Genomic DNA, 24,954 nt, shown 5'->3' on the forward strand with positions numbered 1-24,954 from the left:
TTCAGGAGCCTGTTGTCTTCGTGTTCTCCTATTGCATGGTCTATAGTTTTGTTCTTTGGAATTGCAGGTTTCCAATTTTAGTAATTCTTTCTCTATGACTCCCCGAACCATCTCCAAAATCCTACATGCCCTCGGCTAACAAAAGCAATAGGTCTGGTCTCTGCAGCTGGTGCTATGGGGCTCTTTGGTGGAGAGAAGCCTGACACAGTGCTCAGTTGAAGAGATAATAGCTCTGCAGCTACCCAATATTCTCCAGGATTGCCTGAACAAGTTGGAATCCAAAGCTGGTGACTAAGAAATGATGATGTTTAGTCATCTTTCCCATCTGATGTGGGGCCCAAACAGATGGGACCTAGGCTCTCAGAGGCCGGGGACACCAGCAAGTCTAACACTCAGCACCAGGTTATGGCACGCGTCTTCCTGCCCTTGAAAGTGCCAGCACTGGGCTGAGCTGTCCCTGGTTCCTCTCAGGCCAAAGCCACCACAAAGTCCTTTGGTAGGCCAGGTCTCCTCCAGGCAAGGATAGCAACTCATCCTCCCGACCTTCACCAGCCACTTCTTTATTTCCTTGCACATGTAGGACTGTTTTGGACAGGCCGCGAAATAAAGATCCCAGTGGAATGGTGCCCTGAGACTAGGGCCCAGCTCCGGTAGGTGGCTCTGGACAAGACCAAGAAGATGCTGAAGAAGAAACCTTCAGAGGTTGCCCGTGGACTCGAAGACAGAAAGTTGACCACTGCTGGGAGGCCAAGCATCATTGTCTCCCAGTGATTTTTGATCCAACCATGTGTCCCACCATAATGGTGCAGGGTGAAAAGCTTTGGCAGATGTTTGCCAAAGAAAGTGGAGACTGTGAGACACCTAAGGGGTTAGATGGAGTCGGGGATTAAGGGACGAACACCGAGACAAAGAGAAACAGCTTGTCCTTGAAGAGAAATGAACATTTGAAGGGTGCACGCACTTCTCATGCCTTGGGTCGGAAAGAATTTGGGCTGGGCTCAGCTAGGCCGTTGTCCCATCGGGCTTGATGGCTCGCACAGCTGTTTGCAATCAGCTGAGACTCGACAGGCTGTCAGATGGGATGGACGGGGTACTGGGCCTGTTCTCATCATGTGGCAGGACAGCCCAGGCTTGTTTACCTCGTGGCGATTGCAAGAGAAAATAGGCCCCATGCACAAGAATTTTTCAGGACTCTGTTTGTGTTACATTTGTTTTGGGCCACTGGCCAAATCAAATCACTTGGCCCATCCCAGATTGGACGGGTGGAGAAACGGACCGCACCTCTTGCTGAGAAGGGAAGAAAGTGTGGCCATTTCTTGCAATCTGTACAAACTGCAAAATCCGGAAATATCTAGCTTTGGGATTTAGGCAAAATCTATCACTTAGGCCAGGGTGGGACCAGGAAGTGCTCCTTCCTGAGAGAACAAGATCCCTCGTTTCCCAACGCATCTGGAGCAGCAGCCTGGTGAGGCGAAGGGACGCACGTTCCACCCATCCCTGGGGTCCTGGAATGACAGAGCTGGGACGGCAGGAACAACTCATGGCGAATGAAGTATAAAACCAGAGAAGACTGGGATCTGAATTTGTGGGGAAAATGGCCCACGTTCAAAGTAGAGTGAGATCATAGATTCTTTTCCTCTTAAATTTTTTTGTCATTCTCTATTTTGCATAATTGTTTTCTCCTTCTTTTTTCCTTCCTCCTCTCTTTCATGTATTTTAAGCATTTTTCAAAAGGCACCTGATGACAATTTAATCAGAGTGCAGAGGGAAGTGGGGCTCTGTGGGTGGCACCAACATGTGGAAAGTCCAGGAGAAGGGAGGACGAGGAGAGCCCTTAACGTCCACGACTCGGATGTCACTGTGCACAGCGGAAAGAGAAAAAGCAGTTTAAGTTCTCAGAATGGAAAAGAAATAGCACTTACACTGCTTTTCAAAAAGGGATACTCTCTTTTGTCTTGTTCTAGCCACTCAAGAGCTGTCATTCAAAACAGCAAATTGAAGTCACTTCTGTGATTGTCCTGCAGGTCACTGTCACTGAGCTCACCAAGGGGCCTCTGATTTTAGTGTAACAATAGTCATTGCCTCATGACTGGGAGGAGATGGGGATAAAAGGTATATTTTGCCTAAAGCTATCTTCTGTTGTCAGTACAAGATCTTCTTCTAATAGTAGTAATGTTTTTCTGTCTCTAAGCACAGCACAGGAGGCATAGAAGAACATACTGGAGGACGAGGCAGTTTCTAGAGATCAGCAGTCCAGAGCTAACTCCCTTTCAGAACTGGAAAAGGAATCCTGGTTCAGCTACGGAAGAACATCAGGCAGGATGAACTCAGTGGGTAAGACACTCCATGTGTGGGAATGTTCTCACACACAGTCATCTTCTTGAATTTCACATGCTAGTTGGATGTACGCTGAGGTTTGGAATCAGCCTTCCTTAAAGGCTGCCCCCCCATCCCTTGCCAAAGCAAAGATCAGCAAATCTTCTGAGGTGGTGGCCAGAGAAGGTCCCGGGCCTGCTGGCTCTTAGGTTTGTGTCTTGTCCCAGTGGTCTGCTTCTGATTTCTAGTCACCCAGAGAAGTGTCTTCAAAAGAAACATCAGACCACAAGGGACATCCTGGTTGGAAAGTCACTCTGGAAAAGAGCAGAAAGGGCACAATGTGAAACCACGCAACGGTTAAAGAAACCCAACACAACATAACAGATGGTTCCCCGGGCAGAGTCCACACCCTGTCCAGAATCTGGCACAGACTGACTCCGGGCATCTCGTTAGGCTTGTGGTTACGGTCCCGAAGCCTCAGTTGGTGCTGAAGCCAACATACATCTGACAGAACTTAGTTCCACGGCCACAGAATGACTTCCCAGCCCTCTAGGGCTAGCCACAACATTCATGGCCAGTGTGGACGGAGCAAACGAACCCGGCATGACCCGGAAGTTCACTCCCTGCTCATGGTACTTCACGGTCATGTCATTGTTCTCTTTAGAGAACAAAAGAGATCTGTTTTAGAGGAGTCAATACCTTTTTTCCATTTGTCTTCTCTCCCCATACTACGTGCTAAAGAAAACGACCCTCTTGAAGTATGAAAATCAAAATGGTGGAAGAGGCAGGGTAACTGAGGAGGGAGCACAAGCACTCGGGCTCGCAGAGCGGCCGCCAAGGCACGGTGGGGAGAGGCACTTTGGCAGCCAGAGTGGACATCTGCGACTGTCCCCCCGCGTTTCTCTGAGCCGCGGAGCTCACACCTGGGGGCTGAGGGACGGACTGGGCTGCTCTTGGCATTTACAGAGACAGCAATCAAAGCTCCATAAGGCCAGTTACAGAAGAGACGGTTAACTGGGCAGCGGCCGAAAGGTCTCCCTCACCTGCCCGGGGCACAGTTCACAGTCTACCTTCAGCACAGCGTCAGGGGAGGGGAGCGAGCTGTCCTTCAGACACAGCGGTAGCCGCTGAACTCCTCTGGGACCTGAGCGCTCTGGGAATTTACGCCAGTCACAAACCCTCCCGCAAGCGGGAGCTGGGGAGGAAGGCGCAAGAGGCACGCCTAGAACGTTCTGCGCCAGAGCTCAGGCGTCCTCCCAGATGTCTGCGGCGGTCACGAGGCCCCGCATGCCCGAGGCTACCTGCTTCTCAGGGCTGGGCTCGCGGCCGAGACTCTCCACGAAGCACCTGCTCCTTCTGCTTCTCGCCCCCGGCCAGGGCCTCCGCTCACTGCCTGCGGCTGGTGCCAGGCCGGGCCGGGCGGGCCCCCGAGCCGCCGCGCTCCCCTCCCCGGCCCCCGCCCCCCCCCCGGCCCCGCCGCCCCGGCCCGAACCCCCCTGCGCGGGAGGCGCCGGGCTGGGCCCCACCGTCTTCTTGGCGGGCTCCTTCTTGCGCTTCTTCTCCGAGTTGCTGTGGTAGGGCAGGTCGCGGCCGCGGTAGGACGGGCCGCGGCTCAGCTCGCGCTCGCTGTAGGGCGGCAGCGGGTCGTCGGCGGAGTCGTCGTCGTCGTCGTCGTCGTCCTGCGGCGCGGCCGCCTTGTAGGTGGAGGGCGGCGACCAGGCGTAGTAGGAGGCGCTGCGGCGGCCGAGCTGCGCGCTCAGCCGGGACGGCGTCTCCAGGCTGCCGCCGCGGCTGGCGCCCTCGGGCCGCGCCTGGCGCTCCAGCGCCCCGGCGCGCGGCCCGTGCTCGTACTTGGGCGCGGTGCCCGGCGTGCGGCTCACCAGGCGCGGCAGCGGCGCGTCGTCCGGCCGCCGGCGCGGGGGGCTGGGCGCCCAGGCGCGGCCCGCGTCGCCCAGGGGCTCCCGGCTGCGGCCGCGCGGCCCGTAGTACTCGTCGGGCGAGCCGTCGGGGTAGAAGCCGCCCAGCGCGCGCGCCTCCGAGCGCTCGAAGCGGCCGCCGCCGCGCGCCTCGTGGCTGTCGCCGTCGGCCCGGCGGGAGCGCGCGGCGTAGGAGTCGGCGAAGGCGGCCAGCTCGTCCATGGACACGGCGGGCACGCCGGCGGCGAAGTTCTTCCGCGACAGCATCTCGGACTTGGAGCGCTGCTGGCTGCGGGCAGAGCGGGGGGCGGTTAGCCGCCGAGGCGGGCGCGCGGGGCCGGGCGGGGCAGAGCGGGGTGCCCCGGGCTGGCTGCGCGGTCGGGGGTGGGCACCGCCGCGAAGCGGGGCCCCCGGGGCTCTCTCTGGAACTCGTGCTAAGGACCAAGACGGGCTGGTGTGGGTAGAACTCCTTTGTGATTCAGACGGTGCCGAGGCACACAGCGGGGCCTGGTGGTGGTGAGTCTGACTTGTGGTTGACCAGCACAGGCCTCCCTTCTCCCAGCCTCGAAGCCGGGGGCCTGGCGTGGCCGTCGTGACCGGCGTGGCCGGCGACCCAGGGTGACCCTGCAATACTCGGTGATGCAGAGAAGCCTCCTCCTGCCTCAGGGCCCCGAGGCCGACGTATCCCTGCGAGTTACCCGCAGTTGGTGAGAGAAAGGCAGTGTCTACTGTGCTTCAAGATAAAGGCCAGGTGCGGTGACCGTGCTGTTCAGTGGGGAGCAGCCATACGAAACGGGGAGCACATCTTGGCCTCCCACACCACCGGCCAGGTGACTCTAGGGAACGTCTGTACTTTTCGGTTTCCCCATCTTAAAACGGGACAACAGTCCCCACCTTTTAGAGTCACGAGACTCAATCAGTGTAACGTCTGGTATTTCACCTTTCACATAACGATGATCAAAAATGGTGGAGGGGCACCTGGGTGGCTCGGTGGGTAAAGCACCTGCCTCTCGGTTTTGGCTCAGGTCAGGACCTCATGGACTGTGAAATTGAGCTGATGCTGGGAGTCCGCTTGAAGAACCTCTCCTGCCCCTTCTCCCGACTTGCGCGCTCTCTCTCAAATAAATAAATCTCTTAAAAATGGGGGAGATGATGGATGGGAATTTTTAGAGGATGTAGGATAAAATATTATGAGAAAGGCAAGGAAATGTTAATAAGGTTCATTAAGGAGCACAGAGTCCCCATTTCAAAGGGACTTGGCTATGATTGCACATGGTGTCACAGGTGTCCCTTTGCTTAATAAACATGAGAAGGGGATGTTCAACAGCCCAAAGAGAGCTGTGGCAGGACAACCTAGAACAGGAGACAGTGATGCTCTCAGAAAACAGCTGTCTCAGAGCCACGCCTGTCTGCCAGCTCCAGCCCCTTCACCCCCGGCCCCACAGCTGCAGCCTGGTGCGGCCACCTTCACCTGTACCTGAAGCTCTCCCGATCCTCCTTGTTATACTCCATGGCCGAGGGCCCCCGGCTGGCCCCGCTGCTGCCTCCCACGACCCCGGACCAGTAGTCAGGATTGCTCTCCAAGTCCCCGGACACCGGGAACTGCTTGCTTCTCATCTGGTGGTAGGCCTGGCGGAAATTGCTGTCGTCCTCATGCAGGGAGCTGAGCTCGGAGATGGTGTTGTTATCTGCAGGGACAAAACCAGGCATGACTGAGCTTTCTACGTATTAGGAAGGGAGCTCTGTTAACGGCTCTGGGGAAACTGCCTCCCGAAGGCTTCAATCCTGTTCTGCTTTAGTTGTAACCTGAACTAACAGTGTCTGTGTTCTTAGCTCAGCAGGAACGGGCTCCGTCCAGAAGCCCACTGGCTTATAGAGAGGGAGGCTTCCTACATGCTCTGTTCTTAAAATAGGAAAATAATTGTTACTGTTCCACCTAAGGCACGTTTCCCAGAACTTGGGCTCTTTGCAGCTGGTTTCCTCCTAAGGTGTCATCATCCTTGTTCCAGTGTTTTTCTTCTTGTAGAATTCTGTGAAAGCTACGATGATCCCGGGCATCTTGAGCCAAAAGGGACAAAATGAGAGAGAACCCACAGGTCACAAAATCTTCCTCACTGGTGGCCGTGTCCCAGTATGGGCCTTCAAAACCAGTGCGGCCCCATGCTTTCGAGGAACCCCACTCCAGCTTCCTTCAGCTGTGCCCTTCGCCCCAGAGCACAGTCCACAGGGGCAAGGGGACTGCACACCTAGTGTCCAATCATCCCCTTTCTGGACGCTCATCCAGGAACGTGGACTATCCTTCCCAATTGGTACCAAGTTCACTTCCAGGGCCCACAAAGACTTCTTTGCCTCCCTAACGAATATTCCACGTGTGCATGGCCATGGGTGGCTAGGACAGCCGAGTCGAGGTATGGGAAGAGAAGAGGGGCGGCTGCACTCACAGCCTGCTGGCCCCCACTTGTACTCCTCCTACCAAGAAGGGGGTTGTGGTCACAGTTTTCTCATTTCCTACAAAGCGGCCTAAGTAGCATTTTGCAAAAGCACTTGTGAACAAGACAAGAATCACAGTCTAGAAAGAAAGGGGGGGGGGAACCAATAAAAAAAAACAAAACATTTGTTTACAGAACTTTGAAATGGGTTGAATATCATTTTACTTAAAAACACATCTAGTGAATCTATTTGTAATGCAATTGGATCCATTTGTTTTCTAAAATCCTTTGGTCAGAACTTCAAAATATTATCAGAATCAACATTTATAAAGTATAAGGCTTGGCTGTTGAGTAGAAGGTAAGCCAAGATAGGATGTGGGCAGCGCAAATCTGTGTCTCAGGTTCCCCTCTACTTCTCTTCCCTAGCCCCGAGAGTTCTCGGAGGAGCACTCCCACCCACAGAGGAAAGGAAGGGCCTCCCCTCCCTCCCCCTGTTGCATAAACACAGCCTCCTGGTCCTGTTTTATCAGGGTCTGGGCTTACTGAGAATGCCAATCATTTTGGTCATGTAATCAGTTGGTTTTGAATTATAATTTTTAAACCTTTTCCTCCTCCTGAGGAGAATAGACTAGTGAGTCCCCATTTGAAAGGAAAAGAGCTCAGATGCTACTGATTAATAAAATCTAGAACCTTCCTTTTCTCACGATCCCAGTGAATTCTAATCTCCTGGGAGCAGTACAGAAGAGAACTTTAAAATGCCTCAAGTGAAACTATTGAAACATCCCATTGTTGCCTCCGAACTTTCCTTAAACTTCAGGGAACAATGGATCTTTTCCATTTCTCCACATCCTGAGGGCCGTCTCAGCTTCACCGTTCATAGCGACGGACTGTCTAGGCTGTGTGCCGTTCTAACATTTCTGCCACATTGAATGTAAACGTCAACGTCCCTGCTTCACAAACACCTAATAATGTAACTCTAGAACAGGATAGGCAAACTTTCTCTGTACAGGGCCAGATATTAAATATTTTAGTCTTTGCAAGCCACACTGTTACGATTATTCGACTCGGCCACTGCAGTGTGAAAAGAGCCACAGACAACATGTAAGGGAACCAGCCTGACTCTGTTCCAGGACAAGCTTTCCAAGAACAGGAGATGGAACCTATTGGCCCTGGGAGGTGTCGTCTGCAAGATCACCATGCTGGGGTTCTGGACTAAAAATAGCCCAAGTGCAATCCCCTACTTACCAGGGGCAAGGAAAGTGAGGGTCTTACTGGTTAGCAAATTCCCGAACCTGACATTCCCCATTCTTACAGAATCTCGTCACAACCTGAAACCATGAGATCTGGTTTACAATGAGATCTTCAAGACTGTCCCATGTCCATGATCTGTCCCAGGGTTTAGTCTGCTCTTCAGAAAGAGAGCCTGGCAAAGTCAAGTGAGCTGTACTCCCACTTCACCTCTATGCAATTATGGGACCGTCAACCTGCGGGTTCCAGATCTTGGTTCCAGTTGTGGCATGGGTACCGAGGTGCCAACACTGGGTCTTTTCCCTCTCTGCTTCCTTTCTTACTCTGTAAAATGAAGGAGGTGGAGTCAACCACCTCAGTTTCTTCTGTTCCAACATACTAGAAAGTCCTAGGAGGTAGAAGGCTGTGATCTCTGAACAGAAACAGCCGCTACAGCCACGGAGCCATCAGTCGGCTCAAAAACGTCTTGTGTAAAGAGCACAGGACTGGGGATCAGAAGAGCTGTGTTCTAATCCCGGTCCCGTCAGTCACGTCAGCCCTCTGGGTTTCTGTTTCCTCATCTGTACACTGTGCAGACGGACCTCGGCCACCACTAAGGTCCCCTTGGGTGTTCAGATGTCATTACCTTCTGACCAGCCAGTCCCTGGAGACCATTTCAATCCAGGTAGACTGGTGACGTCACCTAAATCAGGCTCCATTCTTCAGTTTCAACCTCAGGTTTTAACTCTTTCCCTGAGCTGAGAGATTCACAGATTTCCTCCCCAGGCTTCTTCTCCTGGATCGCTGTCTCGGTCCCCTCCCAGGGCTCCATGACAACACATTACAACTAACTTGTCAAGTGCAGTGACATCTGCATTCCTGACATTCCAATCTGGAGATGGTCTTTTTATAGGCAGGCCGGTGGGAGGATGAGCAAGGAAGGCAGCTCAGACAGGATGAATTTAGCTTTGCAAACTGGGAGGAATATGTTGTCCTTAATCTGAATACAGCGCCTCTAGTCTGGGACTGTTTCCCCAACAGTTCCATCAAGTCTCTCCTCGCTTCCAAGGCGAGGAGGGTTCAAAGAGAGAGAGAGAGAGGCAGTGACCTCACCACCATGCCAGCCAGCACCCTCCAATAATCTGCCCGTCCATGTCAGACCTGCCCTGAGCCGTCTCTCGTCACCGAGGTAATCTGGAGTCCACCCCAGCACTCAGCCGTGTCCGCTGCGGAGTGTCCGACGGCTTGTGAGTGAAGGCTGGGGTCCTGCCACCTACAAGCTCAGGAACTGGAAAGTTCTTTTGATAAGAGGGGCAGCCTCTTTCCTAGCCCTCAGTCTCTGCCGTTGGGCATCTCAGAGGAACACAGCCTCATTTTCTGCTGGTAGACTTGTCCTTCCGCTGCTTGGAGGCCTCCGTGTAGCAAGTTGGCAGCTGGACCGTTGCTCAATGGTAGGGGTTTTCATGTTGGGGGAAAAACTCACATCTTTAGTCATTATTTTGAATAGAAGGGAATGACCCTTTGAAGAAAACATCCGTAACCCCAGCACTGCCTGGGCCCAGCAAAGCGGACTGCCCCATGGAGAGAAACAGCACGACGCAAGGTGGGAACGACTGCTCTGCCCTTCACCCCAGGAGCCCTTTTTCTCCCTTCTGTGCCCTCAGAGCTGCTCTCTTCAGGACATCGCCAGCACGCCTGCTAGTCCTAAGCCCCAAGAGCTCAGGGCTGCCCACGTTTGGGAATCCCCAAACCCCCTTTAGCTGCGAAGCCCAGATCACGTGCTCACATCTGCCTCTCATCCTTCTGGCTGGATCAAACTGAGCCAGCTCCTTCTCGACGTAGTACAGGACCTTCATGGAGTCTCTCTCTTTGTCAGCCTGAATCCGGTAACCTTTGCGAACTGTGGAGAAAAGGACAGGAAGGGGAGCTGAGAAGAGCCGGAGGTGGCCTCTCTTTACTTTACCAAGTAAAACCCGCAGTTCCTGCTTATGACAACTCTTTTTGAAATCGCCAGAAATAATCAGCTATATTTATACTTATGGAACCGTGACCGAGATCCCTTTTATCAGATGGTGGCCCTGGAATGGAAGAACAGCAGTGCACCACCAAGTTCCCTCACAGTAGATTCGGGGTCATTTGTTAACTTCTGCTTCCTACTTTCTGACCTCCTTAGCTCCACTTAAAGCTCGGGGGCGGGGGGGAGACAGATCTTCTGGACGGAGGACATAGATCATGCTGTAGCATCTGCGGGTCACGTCTTCGCTTGGTGGGAGAACGTGTAAATAAAACAGACACCCAAACATCGGGGACCTTGACGAGGGTGGCCTGAATGCCTCTGGTTTCACGGGGGATAGTGCAAAAATCCCCTCACAGGTGGTGCATACGAGCCAGGATGATAGACTACAAGAAGCGTTTGTGCAAAACGAAAATGAGGGGCAAAAATACATGGATTGCTAACTCTGGTTCCACTTTATTTCTTTGACGTTTTCCTTTCAGGAGAGGGAATACCATACTCCAGACACGATTAATTCCACCTGCTGCTGTGTGGTCAGAAGCAGGCGTTATTTTGGGGGGGGGGCTCAGTAAAGAACAAGATAAAAGCACGAGAGAGAATACCATCTCCTACGCTCCCATCACTCATACTGTCAGGAACAAAGGCTGTTTAAGCCCCACATCACTTAGTATCCGTCAAGTCCAATACCAGCCCCAAGGGTGATCAGACACAGGCAAGTCAAATCTTCACAAATACGAGAAACAGAGAGAAGGACCCAACATGCCAGTGGTAAGAGACAGCATGCATTGAGCTCTCAGTGTGCTAGGTACTGCCCTAATGCTCTGCAGGGACATTTGCTCCTCACAACCCCTAACAAATTTGCTGATAGCCTCAGTTTATGGTCGAGAAAACTTTGGCTCAGAGAGTTTCATGCCCTGCTCGAGAATAATGGGCAGCACAGGGGCTAGACCTACGTAACCTGACTGAAACTCGGGAGCCCAGAAGCGGAGGCAGGAGGGAGCTACCCAAGAGGAAGACAAGAAGGCCCAGAGTAGGAAATGCTCGTAGGTGTGTCCTGGGTGGTGTGATCAGGGGCACAGGCCTATCGGTCCTGTCTTCTGGCCAGTCAGGACTACACAACGGGATGGAAGCAAGTAACCCAACTCCCAAAGCGCTCTTCTCCCACCGTAGGGCAAATACCATAAAGAAACCATATGGCCACGTGTGCCTCCAGAAGAGCCTCCGCATGCTGCTCTCTGGTCACGTGACCCTGGCTGTGGACAAAGTCCCACGTGTGCACAAACGACGCACACGGAGGATTAAAATACTGTACTGCTCAGCGCTCTCCTCACAGCCCTGGCTTTGAAGACCGAGAGAACGCCCCCACACCCATTTGCAGGTGCACTGATGTTCTCTATGAGAACATTCTGGGCCCTTCCTATTCACCTCCACTTGTGGGATTTCTTAAAAAAAAAAAATTAGTGAATCTCTGCACACTCTTTTCAGGAGCACCTTCTCCTGGAGGTTGGAGCCGTAATCCTTAGGCCAAAGCAATTATTAGTAGGAATGATTTTATTTATCAAGCTGCACAGCCTTCCAGCTCTGCAGAGGCGTTTACAGAGTTGTACAGACAGTTCAATTAAAAGGCAATTATCCCACGGAAGTGCTATGTCTGTTCAGAGGCAGTGAGGTCTGATGGATGAAACACAGGGCTCGGAAGGTGGGGAGCCTGGCGTTCGTGGGTACATCTCTGGTTCATTGAGGGACCTCAAGTAAATGATGACCTATCCAGGACCCAGTTTTCACATCTATCAAATGCAGCTAATACTTCTCAACCCTTCTCATCGTAAAAAAGACAAATATAGGAAAAAATAATAATAAAAAAAAAAGACAACAAAGACCAAATCACTAGAGTACTTTGAGTTCTTTGTAATTATTAGGGGCAGCTCAAATAGCACCACATCCAAAAAGCTTTCTCTGATTCTCACAGCTAGAAAGTTCTATCTTTCCCCTCTCTCTCTTTCCATCTCATTTCTCTCTTATAAATCATTTACTTGGAACTTTCATTATGACTCTCAATATATTCTAGTTTGTCCCAAATTCTGTGTATAAAGGTCCAATCTTCCCAAAGATTCTTGAAGGAGAAGAATTCTTATTCTAGATGAGTGTAAAGCCCAGGACACTGCTGAGTAGGCGTTAATGTCTGTTGGAGCTGAACTGAGCCAGTCTGGGGACGGTGGTGAAGTTCATGATTCCTTCGGAAATAGTATTTTTAGTAGAGTTTCCCTCTCTAGCCTGTCAGCTTCCTGAAGGTAAGGACCAGTTCTCTCTGTTTATCTCTGCATCCCCAGCACTTAGCACAGAGCCTGGCACACTGTAGACTCTCAAAACGTGTATGTGCGGATGGATGGATGGATGGATGGGTGGATGGATGGATGGAAATCGGGAATAGAAACTACGAGAACAAGGGAGTACAAGTAAGACCAAAGTAGCCATGTGGTTGCTTTACTGAAGGGTTTTGACCAGGAAGGAGAGGACTTGAATGAAAGCTTGAGGGAGCAGCAAGGCATAGGCAAATTTTGTTGTTATTGTTGATGGTTATTTTTTAAAGGAGAAAACTAGCATTTGATAGGCATCAGGGAACAGGCCTGCTCTACCTGAGCTATGGCTTTATTGGGGTGTTTTTAAGATGTAAAGCTTCTAAGATAAAACATTCAGTCACACTGAGACAGAGTGGAAGGGGGGTTTTGCTTTATAGAACAGTAGACCAGCTGTCCTGTGGTCATCAGAGACCGCGACCGCTCAGAGACAGCTGGACACCTCTCAGTTAACTGCAACTCGGACCAAAGCTTAGATTGTTTTCTGTGTCATTCTAACAAATTATAATCCTCATTATGAGACAGATTTGGTTATGTATGCGCAGGTTATCATGTCCCTGAGAAGTTATAATAACTACTGACAGCCTTGAATGAAGGTTTAGGTTCACCTTTCAACACTGGCATTATACAGGGACTCCAGCAGAAGAGGCATTTTCAGCCTTGACTTCTCAGTCCCTCCAGCGAATGCCTTCAGAAATCTAAATCCCTCTCATTGGCTAAGAAGGACAGAGGCAAAGCATGGATATTTAGACTTTAGAGGTAACATCATTTGGTTTCAGTAGCCTAAAAGCTATGCAATTCTCCCAGTAAAAGGTGTTGGTTTTGGTTTTGATTTTAGATTCATAATTTGTCTGAAAACCAGAGAACTCTGATGTATGGTGATATTTTAATAAGATGTGTCCTTGACTACTGGCTGAAGTCCAGCACTTTTTTGGAAAATGATCCCCCCCCCCACCGCCCCAGGGATGTTTCAGTTTAGGGCGGATGGATGATTTATCTTTCTCAAGTTCTGTCCAGTCCAAGTCCTCTGGTTGGTGTGGCCCCTCTAACTTACTAGCCTTGGCACCTTTGGTTTTATTGGGGAGGGAATACTGGGCTATTCTTTTGATGCCAAACTATAACTTCAAAAATGTGTATTGTTTAAGTAGTTGCGCAGATATTTTTGACCCAGTTAATTGAAATTAACTATTTTTCAGCTAATTTCTCCTTCACAGCCAAATCTAACTTATAAAACTTGCAAAAAAAAATGTCTCTAAGGCAGATACCTATGGATATAGCCTTGTTTTTCCTGTCCTATCTTAATGAGCTAAGTCAGGCTGTTTATGGATGATGGAACAGCTGCCAGATTCCACCCCCAGGGTGAGAGCAGCTCAGTTGTGGGAGAAGTGATGCTTAAAATTTGCATATTCTCTGTATACATACAGTAGGCATATATATAGACACACATCCTTATTAGTTTTGAAAATGACATTTCAAAACCCTACTTGCCTACTCAATTCTTTTGTAAGAAGGATGAGTGGGGGCCAGGTAGATGGGAAAATGACTTAGAGCCAGGCAAGAGAAGCTGTGGAAAGCTGAGGCAGGAGAGCATTACATTAATCAAGGAGGGAGATGATGGTAGAAAGGACCAGGATAGTATAATAGAGACGGAGTAAAGTAAATGGATTCAAGGTTATTTTGAGTATAGTCTGAAGGACTTGGTGACAAATCAGATGAGGGAAGTGAGGAAGAGATAAAGATGAGGTCCCCGCTTCTAGTTTGGGCTGCTAGGTGGACAGTAGTGCCATCCACTACAATAAGAAATGTGGGAGTTCATTTGAAGTCTAAAAACAGCAGATTAATTCCATTTCCTAGAGTTTAGGTTCGAAATGCCTGTGAGATGTCCAGAAAGCAATTTGATATATGGGACTGGGGAGCAGAGGAGAAGCTGGAGATGGTGACTGGGAGACATAAGCATGGAGAAGATGACAGAGCCATTGGAATAGGCAAGATTTCCCAGGGAGAGGACCTTGGACAAAACAGGAACACCAGCATGTGGGGTGTGGGCAGTGGAAGGAGAGCCAGCAAATAGCAAAACAGGTAGGGAAAATGACTAAGTGATATAGGAGGGAAATGCTTTTGAGAAGTCAAGGGATGTAAGAATTGAGAAGCATCCATTAAATTTAGCGGTAGGACAGTCATCACAAGCACTGGTGTCTGGAGTAGGGAAAGTGATAGCCAGATGGAAGTTAGCTGAGAAGTTGGTGAAAAGCAGAGGAAATGGAGACAAGAACTACTCAAAACGCTGAAGGAGCTGGGCTATGAAGAGGAGAAAAGGAACAGGGAAGTAACAGCAGAGGACTATGGGGGTTTCGCAGATTGTTATATCTTAATGGGAGAGATTTAAGCATGGTTTGAATGCTGCTAGGATGGAGACAGGGAAAAGGAAAGGCTGGTGATGAGAGCCAATCTTCCGACTGGATGGAGTGTGGCTGCTCCGTAAAGAAAGAACCTTGACAAAGAGGAAGAGGCTGCATCCAGAGAAGGACAGGAGACGGTCTTCTTCTGTTGGAACAGAGATCGCAAATGAAGGTCAGGAAAAGGAATCAAGGTGACTCTTGTCGTTCCCATTTGGTAACCTTGCCTCTTCAACTACCGAGAGGGTCCAAAGGGGTGTTGTGTACAAATGTAATCTGAAAAAAAAACCACTGTTGCTACATGATTACCCTAAAATCCCTAAAATTAAAGTAGCATATAAATATAAAATAGGCTAAATTTACATCTTTTCAGTCAGCATTTCCTAACATCTCTAACATTCTTTCAAAAATAAGCTACATGAAACATTGGCTTAAGCCACCTTTTTCTTAAAGGACACATAGCCAAATGCCATCAGTAAGTCTGGCCATGGGACCATGAGTACAGAAATGTGTCCATTGGGGGATCGTGAAGAATTCCTTCCTGACTCGAACCAGATAATGACACCCTGGGCCAGACCGGCTGTGGCTAACATCGGCTGTGCAGTTTCCCTTTTCCCTGCTAACGGAACCCTGATTTTGTTCATTTCCAAGATGAATAGTGTTCCAGCCTAAGAGATGAGTCTTGATTAGTTCAAACCAATCAGGTATAGAAATGGATTCGAGACACAATTCTTGCCAATAAAATTGCTAGGAGATGTCTGTTGGAAGGGGAGGGGCTTCTGGAAGAGGTATCCTCACTCTTGAAAAAAGCAGCACAAGGAAAAAGGATATGTTTTTCCATCTCTGAACGCATTTAGTGCCTGGAACTATGGCAGTCATCATCGGATCACGAGGGGAGCCAGCTCAGAAGCACAGAACAAAAGATGGAGAGAACTAGGTCCTTCAGTGTTGCCACGTGAACTGATCCATCAACCAACCCCAGAGCCATCTTTCTTTGGGATTTCTTGCTATGCGAAATAAGAAAAGTTCCTATTTTTCAAGCCACCTCTTTCTTCTTTTTTAAAGATTTATTTATTTTGAGAGAGAGAGAGAGAGCATGCAGGGGGAAAGGGCAGAAGTAGAGGGACCCCAGCAGAGACCCACAACCCTGCTGAGTGTGGAGCCCGGCATGGGGCTCGATGTCACCAGCCTAAGATCATGACCTGAGCTGAAATCAAGAGTCGGATGCTCAACCGACTGAGTCACCCAGGCACCCCCAAGCCGCTTCTAGGTGCAGTTGGTTAGTATGGCAGGATGGGGCCAAAATGATTGAACTGCAACAAGCAGGAACTAGAAAAAGGTTGAAATCAGGAGAAAGGAAGTATTTGTCATCGTATGAATAAGAATCATTTCCTTATAGGACTGTTTAAAAAAAAAAGTAAGAGGGAATGGGTTCTGGTGGGAAGGAAAGATAAAAAGACTGGAAAATGGGGAAGCTGCAAAGAATATATGAGACAAGTGCCATTAATGTCCCCTGGCCTCTCCACCGTTGGGGAAATGAACTGTATTGTCTGTATCTAATTCCCTGTGTGTCCTTGATCATTAACTTTTACTTCTCAGTCTGTGACCCATTCTCAGGCTCCGATGTCAGAATTCTACCAACTGTTCCAGGGAGAGAAAAAAACACAAATACCAATTACTCACTGACATCCACTCCTTCCAGGGTCAAGCACTGACAGTTCATTCAGTGGGTAAGACACTCTTCCCTGCTCCCACCAGAAAAGTCCAGATAGCTCCCGGGGGGGGGGGCTGCCTGTTTTACCAACCCTACTAGCTCATCCACACCTGGGAATTTAACAGTCATCTCCTAAAGATACTTCACGCACGTCTAACCTTCCTACTCTGTAATCCTGTTCAAGCGTCTCCACGGAAGCTCCATTTGAATGCCCCCCCGCCCCTCTACCCCTCTGCCTTTGCCGATAACCACGAATTCATCCTGCCCTAACACACCATGGTGCATCTCCACCCAAATACGCTCTCCTTACCCATTACCTAATTCTCTCTATGATGCGCATCATTGGACAGCCTGGGCTCATCTGAAGCCTCCCTTTCCTTCATTCCCAAAGTCTCATTTTGAAGTATCTCTCAGATTGACCTACTCATGTCAATTCCCATGGCCTCTATCGTGGCCCAACTGCTCTCACAGCCCCTGAATGGCTTCATTTTCATCTCAGCTCAGTATCTCTGATCCCACTCTCTTCCACTGCCACTCGCCTCGTCGGCGTGTCACCTTTCCAAGAACTCAGGAACCTTCCAGTGGCTCCCGCTCACTTATGGCACCGAATCTTGGGCTCTCCTGGGTGGGTTTCAGGGCCTTCCCTAATCTGGGTGAGGGTCCATCAAAGCCTTCCACTTCCTTCCAATGTCCAACACCCCCCCTCCTTTTCTTCCATTTCCAGGCTCCTACCACGTGTCCTTCCTGGGGGGTGCTTAGCACCTCCCTCTCTGTTCTCCTATTTCTTTGTGTTCCTCTAGGCCCAGCTCAAACCCACCTCTTTCCTGAACCCTCTGTAACCGCTCCAGCTCCTTCTCCTTTGAACGCCCAGCACCACACTCTTTGCAGCATCCAATCGTCCTAATAAAAATCCATTCTCTCTCCCTGGCTGGGCCATAGTGCTTCCTACACAAACCATGTCCTATACTTCTTAGTGTTCCTCACAGTGCCTTTGACAGTCCTGAACACTAGGTAGGGATGAGATAACTATTTATGAACTGGATGGTCAACATTCAAGGGGTACCTTGCCTCTTTTCCTCATCACTTCAGTTATCGGGGTGCTTGGGAAGGGAGCAGGGACAGCGAAATCCTGCGGTCCTTGGAAAGCCTGACATGCACTCCAGATGATACCTGGTACAGCTGGAGGGATCCCATTTCTGGAATGGAGACCGTCATTTTCCAAAGAAGCATCACCGAGCTGACGGTTCCCATCAGTAAGGAACCAGAGCAGAAGCCAGAGAGGAGCATGGGGCAGGGCGGTCTGGAACTACATTTACCACTGTGGCTGCCTCCCGTGGAGTCACTTGGTGCCAGGGGGGGCGGGTGCGGCTTGTCCATCAGCATGCCGGCTGGGGGGGTTCCTCCCAGGGGGACAGAGGGGATGGAGTAAGGGCCGGGGACACCGGAGACAGAGGGAGGGTACCCGGCCTTTGCTGCTTTCCCTGCTTCATACACTGTGGAGGGAGATGAAGAGCAAAAGAGATTATATTATCGTCCCACCCTCCACAACCCTCACACCAAGACTGCCTGAGGATGCGCTTAAGGGAGCTCCTGGACGTGTGTGCGTGCGTGTACACGTGCGTGTGCGTGTGTTCTCTTAGGCCTGAACGGATTCATCAGAACCTCTCTCCCCCACTCCCTTGGACTCCTCCGGCTCCTCCAAAAGGCAATGACATAAGGAATTACAGGGTTCAGTAGCTGGCAACGGAGTCAGTAAGTGGTCCTAGGAGCGGCCATGGCGGCCTCCCCAGTGCCAGCAGCAGCCCACCCTTCACCACGCGGTCTGTAGGCTGCCTCAGGCCCCCTGCAGGAAGCCTAGCGCCAGGCCACCCGAGGCTACTTCCGGGAGGATCCTAAGCCTCTTCTAGAGAGGCCGGGCAGGCACGGAGCTCGCACGTGGTTCTGCTCTGGGATCTCAAAGGCAGAGCAGATCACCGGACCCCTCCTGGAAGCTGCTTCATGCCTAAGGACACTGAAGATGCATGTATGTCTTTCCCCTTCAGGATGTGTCTGGTTTCTGGCATGGGGCGCCCAGCTTAGTGGCTCTACGGGCTCGGCCCTTATGGTACAACTGTGCATCCCCAGATGAGGACTGGTTTGGTGGGCCACGTTGTCTCCGGGCATAAATAAGATTCCTCCCCGGCTGGGTGGTACGCCGAGCCTGCCGTCTGCTCGCTCTGCTTGTAGAAAGCGGGGTTCTCTGCCTTTGAGAGGCACGACCCGAGAAGATTTCCTCTAGCTTGAGTGCGTGAAGAGCGGGCAGAAGCCTGACCCACAGCCTGACCATCGGGAACCTGCCCTTCCCTCCGTGGGCTGCGCCAGTGTGAAATGCAGATGCGGGGGCGGGTGTGCATAAGAAGTAGGAGAACTGCATGCAGGTGAGGAGGCAAACAGGGACGGGCAGCTCAGGGAGCCGGGGGCTCCCGGCAGGGGCGTGAGCCTGGAACAACCAGCTCCGGAGGTAGAAGGAAAGGGGGAGAAGAAAGTCGGGGCACACAGCTCTCTGACGGAGACATGACCTCTCCTCCGGTCGCTCTGTCTCCCTGCCGGGCACTTTACTCACAGGCCTGAGGGCAGCAGCAGGACTCCGGACAACAAGGGCAGCGGATGTAGCAGCAGCAGCTGTGCGGGCAGCACTGGCACCAGCAGATCCCCACCAGCACGAAGAAGAGGAAGACTCCCAGGATCACCAGGCCGACGAACACCCACTCTGGAAGGACGCACAGAGAAACCCACGCTGGGGGCGGCCCGCCTCACGGACAGGGACTCTCCTTGCTGTCTCCTGTCAGAGGAGTGGGTAGTGGGGGCCGGGGGTCCCGGGGAAGGAAGCATCATGACAGGGCACAGAGCGCCCCCCCCCCCCAGCTCAGGGGGAACTCTGAGAGCGAGAAGTGTAGGCCTGATGCGGTGCGGGTATGGAGAAGAGGGAGGAAGGGTCCCTAGGGTCCTACTGAGCACAGTGTAATGACCAGCACGGAGTGGTGGCGGAGTTTTGGGGCCCCTTCCTGGGCAAAGGGCTTACCATATCCACCGTAGTGTCTGAACAAGGATGGGACAGGATCAGAAAGACTCCTGGCTGGGGAGAGGAATCTTGGTAGCTGAGCTAGGAAGTGGTGGGTTCTGTGAATATGGCCCTTTTGTCGGCAAGTTATTCTTACCTCTAAAAACATGAGTCCTGAGACAAAGTTCTGTGTCACACAGTCTCAAGATATTTAGGTGGTCCGGGTCTCTCCCTGCTGACCACCCCTGTAACCCCTTTCCTGTCCTCAGCATCAAGGCTGAGATCAAAGCCTTTTGCTTCTATCTGTGGAACAAACCAGGGAGAAAACTAGAGACAAAGACTCGGGGAGACAATGTGCTGTCCCCATGCCCCAGGAGTGGCTTGGTTTGGTCACACTCAGGCCGGCTGTGCTAAACAGCCAGCAGGCCCACAGCTGCAATGGCTCCGGGCTCTGACGACTGTACCAGCTGTTAACTTCTGCTGTTTTCACACCTCTGCCAGGGGCCGAACACAACTTCTGGTTCATTTGCTTGTCCACAAGATTCGAGAAAGGAAACAAATTCCATCTGGCTTACATAAAAATGGTGTGACCCTCCAGTGACTTTACGTCATGCTTTCAGGACTTGGCTATAAGACCCAGCTTCCCACTGGAGGCCTGGGATGGACTGGATGAGCCAGGATTGCCTTTGAAAGTCCAAAGATTAAAGTGATTCATTTTGACGGAAGGCCACCTACCAGAAGTCCCTTTACAATGAACTTTAAGTACATATTGTTTTTATTGAATTTTGGTTGTTAAATATTCCTTCAATTAAATGGACATTCAGTTGGAGCTTGAAAATAGGATATTTTTGTTATATAAAGGGTTTTGTCTTAATGCTAAAATTATCTTTGTTTAGAACATGATTTCCTCAGGACAAGAACAAGCAACTTATGTTTCCTGAATGTCCGTCCTCACTCTCCCTCTGAAATACACTCAAATTAACCAGGTCACCATCTCTTCAGTGAGGAAATGAGAAGGTCTTGGGTCTGGTGAGAATGGTCTGGAGAGCATTCCTGCTGAGGACAATAGATAGCTGAGGGCTTTGTCCCAGTCCTCAGCTACAACACAATAACATTATATAGCCTAAGACAGGAGCCCTGAGGAACAGAGCGGTGGTGTGGCTCTGAGGCTACAATGAGGCTCAGGCAGACAAGGTTAAAGACTGGCAGTTTTATCTCAGAGAAACAAAAGAATGCTCTCCATGAAAGGATTCTTGGGAGCCAAAAGGGAGGGATATTCAATGGACAAGGACCAGATATGAAAAATACAGTAACTCTTTCTTGGGACCGGGAGATAAAACATCTAGTTTGAAGTAATGCTTTGTAACGTTGTTTGTGGGTGTGATGAACAAATGGGTACAAGCAGACACAACTCTGGATAAGGGGGAGTCACAAAGAGGTGTCTACATGTGTCCCTGGGATCAACATTTATATGAAGAACGTCCGTATTTGGGATGGCCAGCTAACGGCAAAACAGGAGAATTCATGGAAGAATAATTAGTGAAACTCAACTGTAAAGACTTCAGATGTTTTAAAACCTGAACAAAGTCAAAACCAATGGCCAGGAATATTTTGTATCTCTCTGTTGCTCCCAACACTTAGGCAGCTCTTAGCCCTTTGCCAGAAGCCGTCTAAAGCAAGTCGGAATCATAGTCTTTCCCATTCCCTGAGTTTGCATATGTCCCTTCCCATAGCTCATTCTTATTTCTCTCCAAACCCGCTTCCATTATGGACTCTGGGGCTGCGGCGAGCTGAGGCTGGCTGGTTTCGGCTGGTGCATTCAACTGAAGCTACAGAAAACGACAGGGTGCACATTTGGGTGTTTCCCTGACATATGGTCTATGGATCCCAGGGACTTAGGGGGTCCAAGAAGCTCCTGGAATTGCAAAGCAATGTAGGTGTTCACATGTGTACTTCTCAAGGGAGGTGGGGTATGTTACTTTCATAAGGCTTGGAAATATGTTTTGATCAAGTTATGAAAGGTAATTCGGAGCAACACAATTGTACCCTAATGAACAGATAAACATTTAATTTAGGGAATAAGGAAATGCGATAAATAGTAACTCCACTAGGGATACTTATAGCTGTCTAGGCACAGCAGAGATACTGAATGGTTCCAAAGATTGCCAAAGAGCCTGCAAGGCCCAACACTGAAGGGGCGGGTCCCCGTTGCAGCCCATTTTAATTATCATGATTCTTTTAGGGCCTGGTGACAGAAGAAACACAATCTAAAAGTCTTTTCCACTGGGCTTAGTTCATCCTGGAAAAGACCACAGAAACGTACAGACAAATGTGCAAACAAGTTAAAGGAGCGATTAGCAACTAATGCAGAAGCAAGACAGACAGAGTGACAGCAAATTAAGCAAATAAAGAGTGAAATGACTGAGTACCTGGCATAATTTCCACAGCAAAACTGGGCAAGAGGTCAGCAAGCAGCCCTGTCCTGCCTGGAGGAGGTAGAAGGAAAAGAAGAAGGGAAGAGGTTACTCCAAGGGCAAACACAGCCTGAAGCCTGGTGCCACTGGCCCCGTCCCTCCACAGGGCTGGGGACCCAGGCTCTCTGCGGTAGGAAGGGGCAAGTCCCAGAGGCTGAGCTCAGTCAAGAGAAAAGCTTTCTCCATCCCTCTTCGGCAGCCACCTAAGTGAACTTTGCACGGAAACCAGATGGAAGCACAAACAGAACTTTCTCTCCAACTATTTATAGAAGGAGGAAATCTCTGCTTCCCATATGAAAAGCCCTGCTCGAGCAGACTGACATACGCCGTCTCCATTCATGTACACAGTCTTCTCCACACATGTGATCGGAGAGTCAAACCCAGCTGTATCCAAACGTGCAACCCACATTTTCATACATCCATACACAGTCCCATGTCCATAGCAAAGCACAAGTCCGTATCTGGTTTTAACCCAGAATGGTCTCACTATGTGACTCTATTTATAGCCTAAAGATGCTTCAGTGATTAAAATTCTAAAAGGCAAGGGGAAGCTAAAGCTAGATGACTGGCATGCTCCTCTACACCCCTTCTGGTTTCAGAAATACTCTCTACATATGTATCTGGTGCGGCTTTTCCATATGGGACCTGAAGCTGGCCTTGTATGAACCCAAGTGCCTTCTGCGTGGGACAGCAGGTGAGCTGACAGGCTGGTGTCAGAACAGGTGCCCGTCAGGGCTCGGGAAGGCAAAGAGCTGCGCAGGAGCCAAGACTGTGGAAGACGTCGGGGATCTGGAGGTTCATCCTTTTAACCACTAGCCTGATGTATAGGAAGAAGCACCGAATGCTTTTCCCACGTTCTCCTATCACGCTAGACGTAAAGACCCTGATACGACTTTCGCACTTGTCCCGGATGTTTCTACCACACTGAAGCCTTGCTAACGAGCAAGCTGCCCTACGAAGCACCCCTCCGGTTGCCTCCTTCAGACCCCTAAGGCAAAAAGCCGCTGGCGTACCACTCAAGCATGAACTGAACCTTATGACTTCACTTATGTGCCTAACATACTCCCCTAGAATGGCTCTGTCCAACAGAAATATAATGTGAGCGACACGTTAACTTTAGCTTTTTTAGTAATCACAGTAGAGAGTAAAAAAAAAAAAAGAAAAAAAAGAAAGAAATTTAATACTATTTTTTTACTTATACCAATGTAGCCAAACTATTAACCCTTCAAAGGCTCAGGAGCCTACTGAATACAGTTTGAGGGCGTCTGTTTCATGCATATGGAGTTGGTTTATTTAGAAAACAACTTAAGTTTGCTGAGTTGCATTAGAGGAAAAAGTTACCTGTGTGTGGTTCATATTTTGAATCTTAAGATGGGTCATGATTGCTCACTGGTCCCCTCCTCTCTCAAACCACTCCATTGAAAAGAAGCACTGATCAAAGTCAAAGAAAAAGCAGCTCCTCTGGGACATTTACTTTTTCTTGGCTCTCCCTAACTAGACAAGGCCAATGTGGTAAAATGTGTCCTGCTTGCATGTCCTGCGTGGGTAATGGTCCCTCATTTGAAAAATTAATTGGGACCACAAGACATTCCAAGGGCAAAGAAGTATAGAACGAGGGACTTAGGCTCACTCTGTTCTAGGTTTCGGCGAGAAGGGCTTCTTTCTGTCTGTCTTTTATCTTGTGCAGCTAACGTGCCAAGGATTGCCTGCTGTTTGCAGGGTCTACTGGAAGAACACTCAGGAGCCAAGTGGAACACTGGAAAAAGGCATCCTGGAGGAGAATCCGTATGCGAGCCTTCGGCCTAAGACTTCCTGAAATGCTAAGAGGAGCCGCTGAGGCTCACAGCAGTCCCATCCCGTTCCTGGGACGGAATACCAGACAGGGATTTGGGACCAGAGTCTGATAAGTGCAGGCATTGGTCTCATCTGGAGTGTTCTGCGCACAAATGCCTCTTGGAAACTCTACAAGGAAACAACTGGGCAAGGACTGGGGAGTTGGGGATGTTGGCCATCTCTTAAAGACACAATTCATACTAACTACCAGCCAACGGCCAATGACATCTCTTGTTCCAGCAAGCTAGCTGTCAGAGAGTCACTTAATGATTTTTTAAAAATCCAGACAATTAGCACTTCTGAATGCATCTCTTATTGTAGCTAGTGAAGTGAAAAAGCTTTTCTTGCATCTACCCTTGAGCTCTCACACCTACCAATGTTTTAAACATCTCTAGATATGTGGTAGCCCATAATTAACCACATTCATAACTGAAATATTATTGATGATATAAACTGCAGATCTGTACACCCTCACAGGGTATTAGCCATGTGATAATTATGAACTATAAAAAAATCCATATATTTGGGTGCCTGGGTAGTTCAGATGGTTGAGCACCTGCCTTCAGCTCAGGTCATGATCCCAGGGTCCTGAGATCGAGTCCCACATCGGGCTCCTTGCTCAGCAGGAAGCTTGCTTCTCCCTCTCCCTCTTCTGCTCCCCTTGCTTGTGCTCTCTCACTCTCTTTGTCAATAAATAAATAAAATCTTTAAAAAAAAAAGAAAAAATCCATATATTCAAGGAAAATATGGAGCTCATACACATGATAGAGATGACATTATACTGGAGAAAGCAGTGGACTGGGAGGCAGGGTACTGGGAGTCAACTCTGTCCTTTGTTTGCTTGGTGAGTGCCACAGGCAAACCTCTTTCTAGGTCTCCATTTTCTCCCTAGTCAAGTGACGAGATTAAATAAAGTGATCTACAAAGAGAGAGACCATATGTCCGGGTGTGTGCCTGCTGTCCTGGTGTAAATATTAATAGCACTACTTTTAACTCTCAAGGTGTCCTATTTTGGACAATTAATTATATGGTCACCCTATCTATAATATTTTTGGCTCTCAAATCTGGTGCTTAATGGTTAGAGTTGCAAACTCAGCTGTTTACAGGGAGAGCAGGTAAGGTACATAAATGCAGCTAGCCGAGGGTAACGCATCAGGGAGCATTTAGGGGCAAAGCGAATGGCCGATTACGTGTCTCTGGGGCTACTGCTGTTCACCTCTAGCCAACCACTGCCTGAC

At 49.9% G+C, this 24,954-nt stretch overlaps 1 protein-coding gene across 6 annotated transcripts in view; it reads right to left on the reverse strand.

Annotated features, from left to right (window-relative positions):
* Window positions 1-1,692: 1,692 nt before the first annotated feature.
* ILDR2 (immunoglobulin like domain containing receptor 2) overlaps window positions 1,693-24,954 on the reverse strand; it is a 55,253-nt gene continuing 31,991 nt past the window's right edge. For 2 of the 6 annotated variants that reach the window (XM_032862950.1, XM_032862952.1), the window contains exons 4-10: window positions 21,839-21,895; window positions 18,972-19,118; window positions 17,686-17,862; window positions 9,675-9,788; window positions 5,704-5,920; window positions 3,843-4,521; window positions 1,693-2,630 (exon numbers count right to left, since the gene is read on the reverse strand). In XM_032862950.1, the coding sequence (XP_032718841.1) occupies window positions 2,595-2,630; window positions 3,843-4,521; window positions 5,704-5,920; window positions 9,675-9,788; window positions 17,686-17,862; window positions 18,972-19,118; window positions 21,839-21,895 (1,427 nt within the window). In that variant the 3' untranslated portion in view covers window positions 1,693-2,594. The remainder of the gene's footprint in view (window positions 2,631-3,842; window positions 4,522-5,703; window positions 5,921-9,674; window positions 9,789-17,685; window positions 17,863-18,971; window positions 19,119-21,838; window positions 21,896-24,954) is intronic. The other 4 variants (XM_032862951.1, XM_032862954.1, XM_032862953.1 and 1 more) reach the window with 4 other exon arrangements.

The sequence above is a fragment of the Lontra canadensis genome, unplaced genomic scaffold (assembly GCF_010015895.1).
Source record: "Lontra canadensis isolate GAN:19392208 unplaced genomic scaffold, GSC_riverotter_1.0 scaffold24, whole genome shotgun sequence".
Taxonomy (NCBI): Eukaryota; Metazoa; Chordata; class Mammalia; order Carnivora; family Mustelidae; genus Lontra; species Lontra canadensis.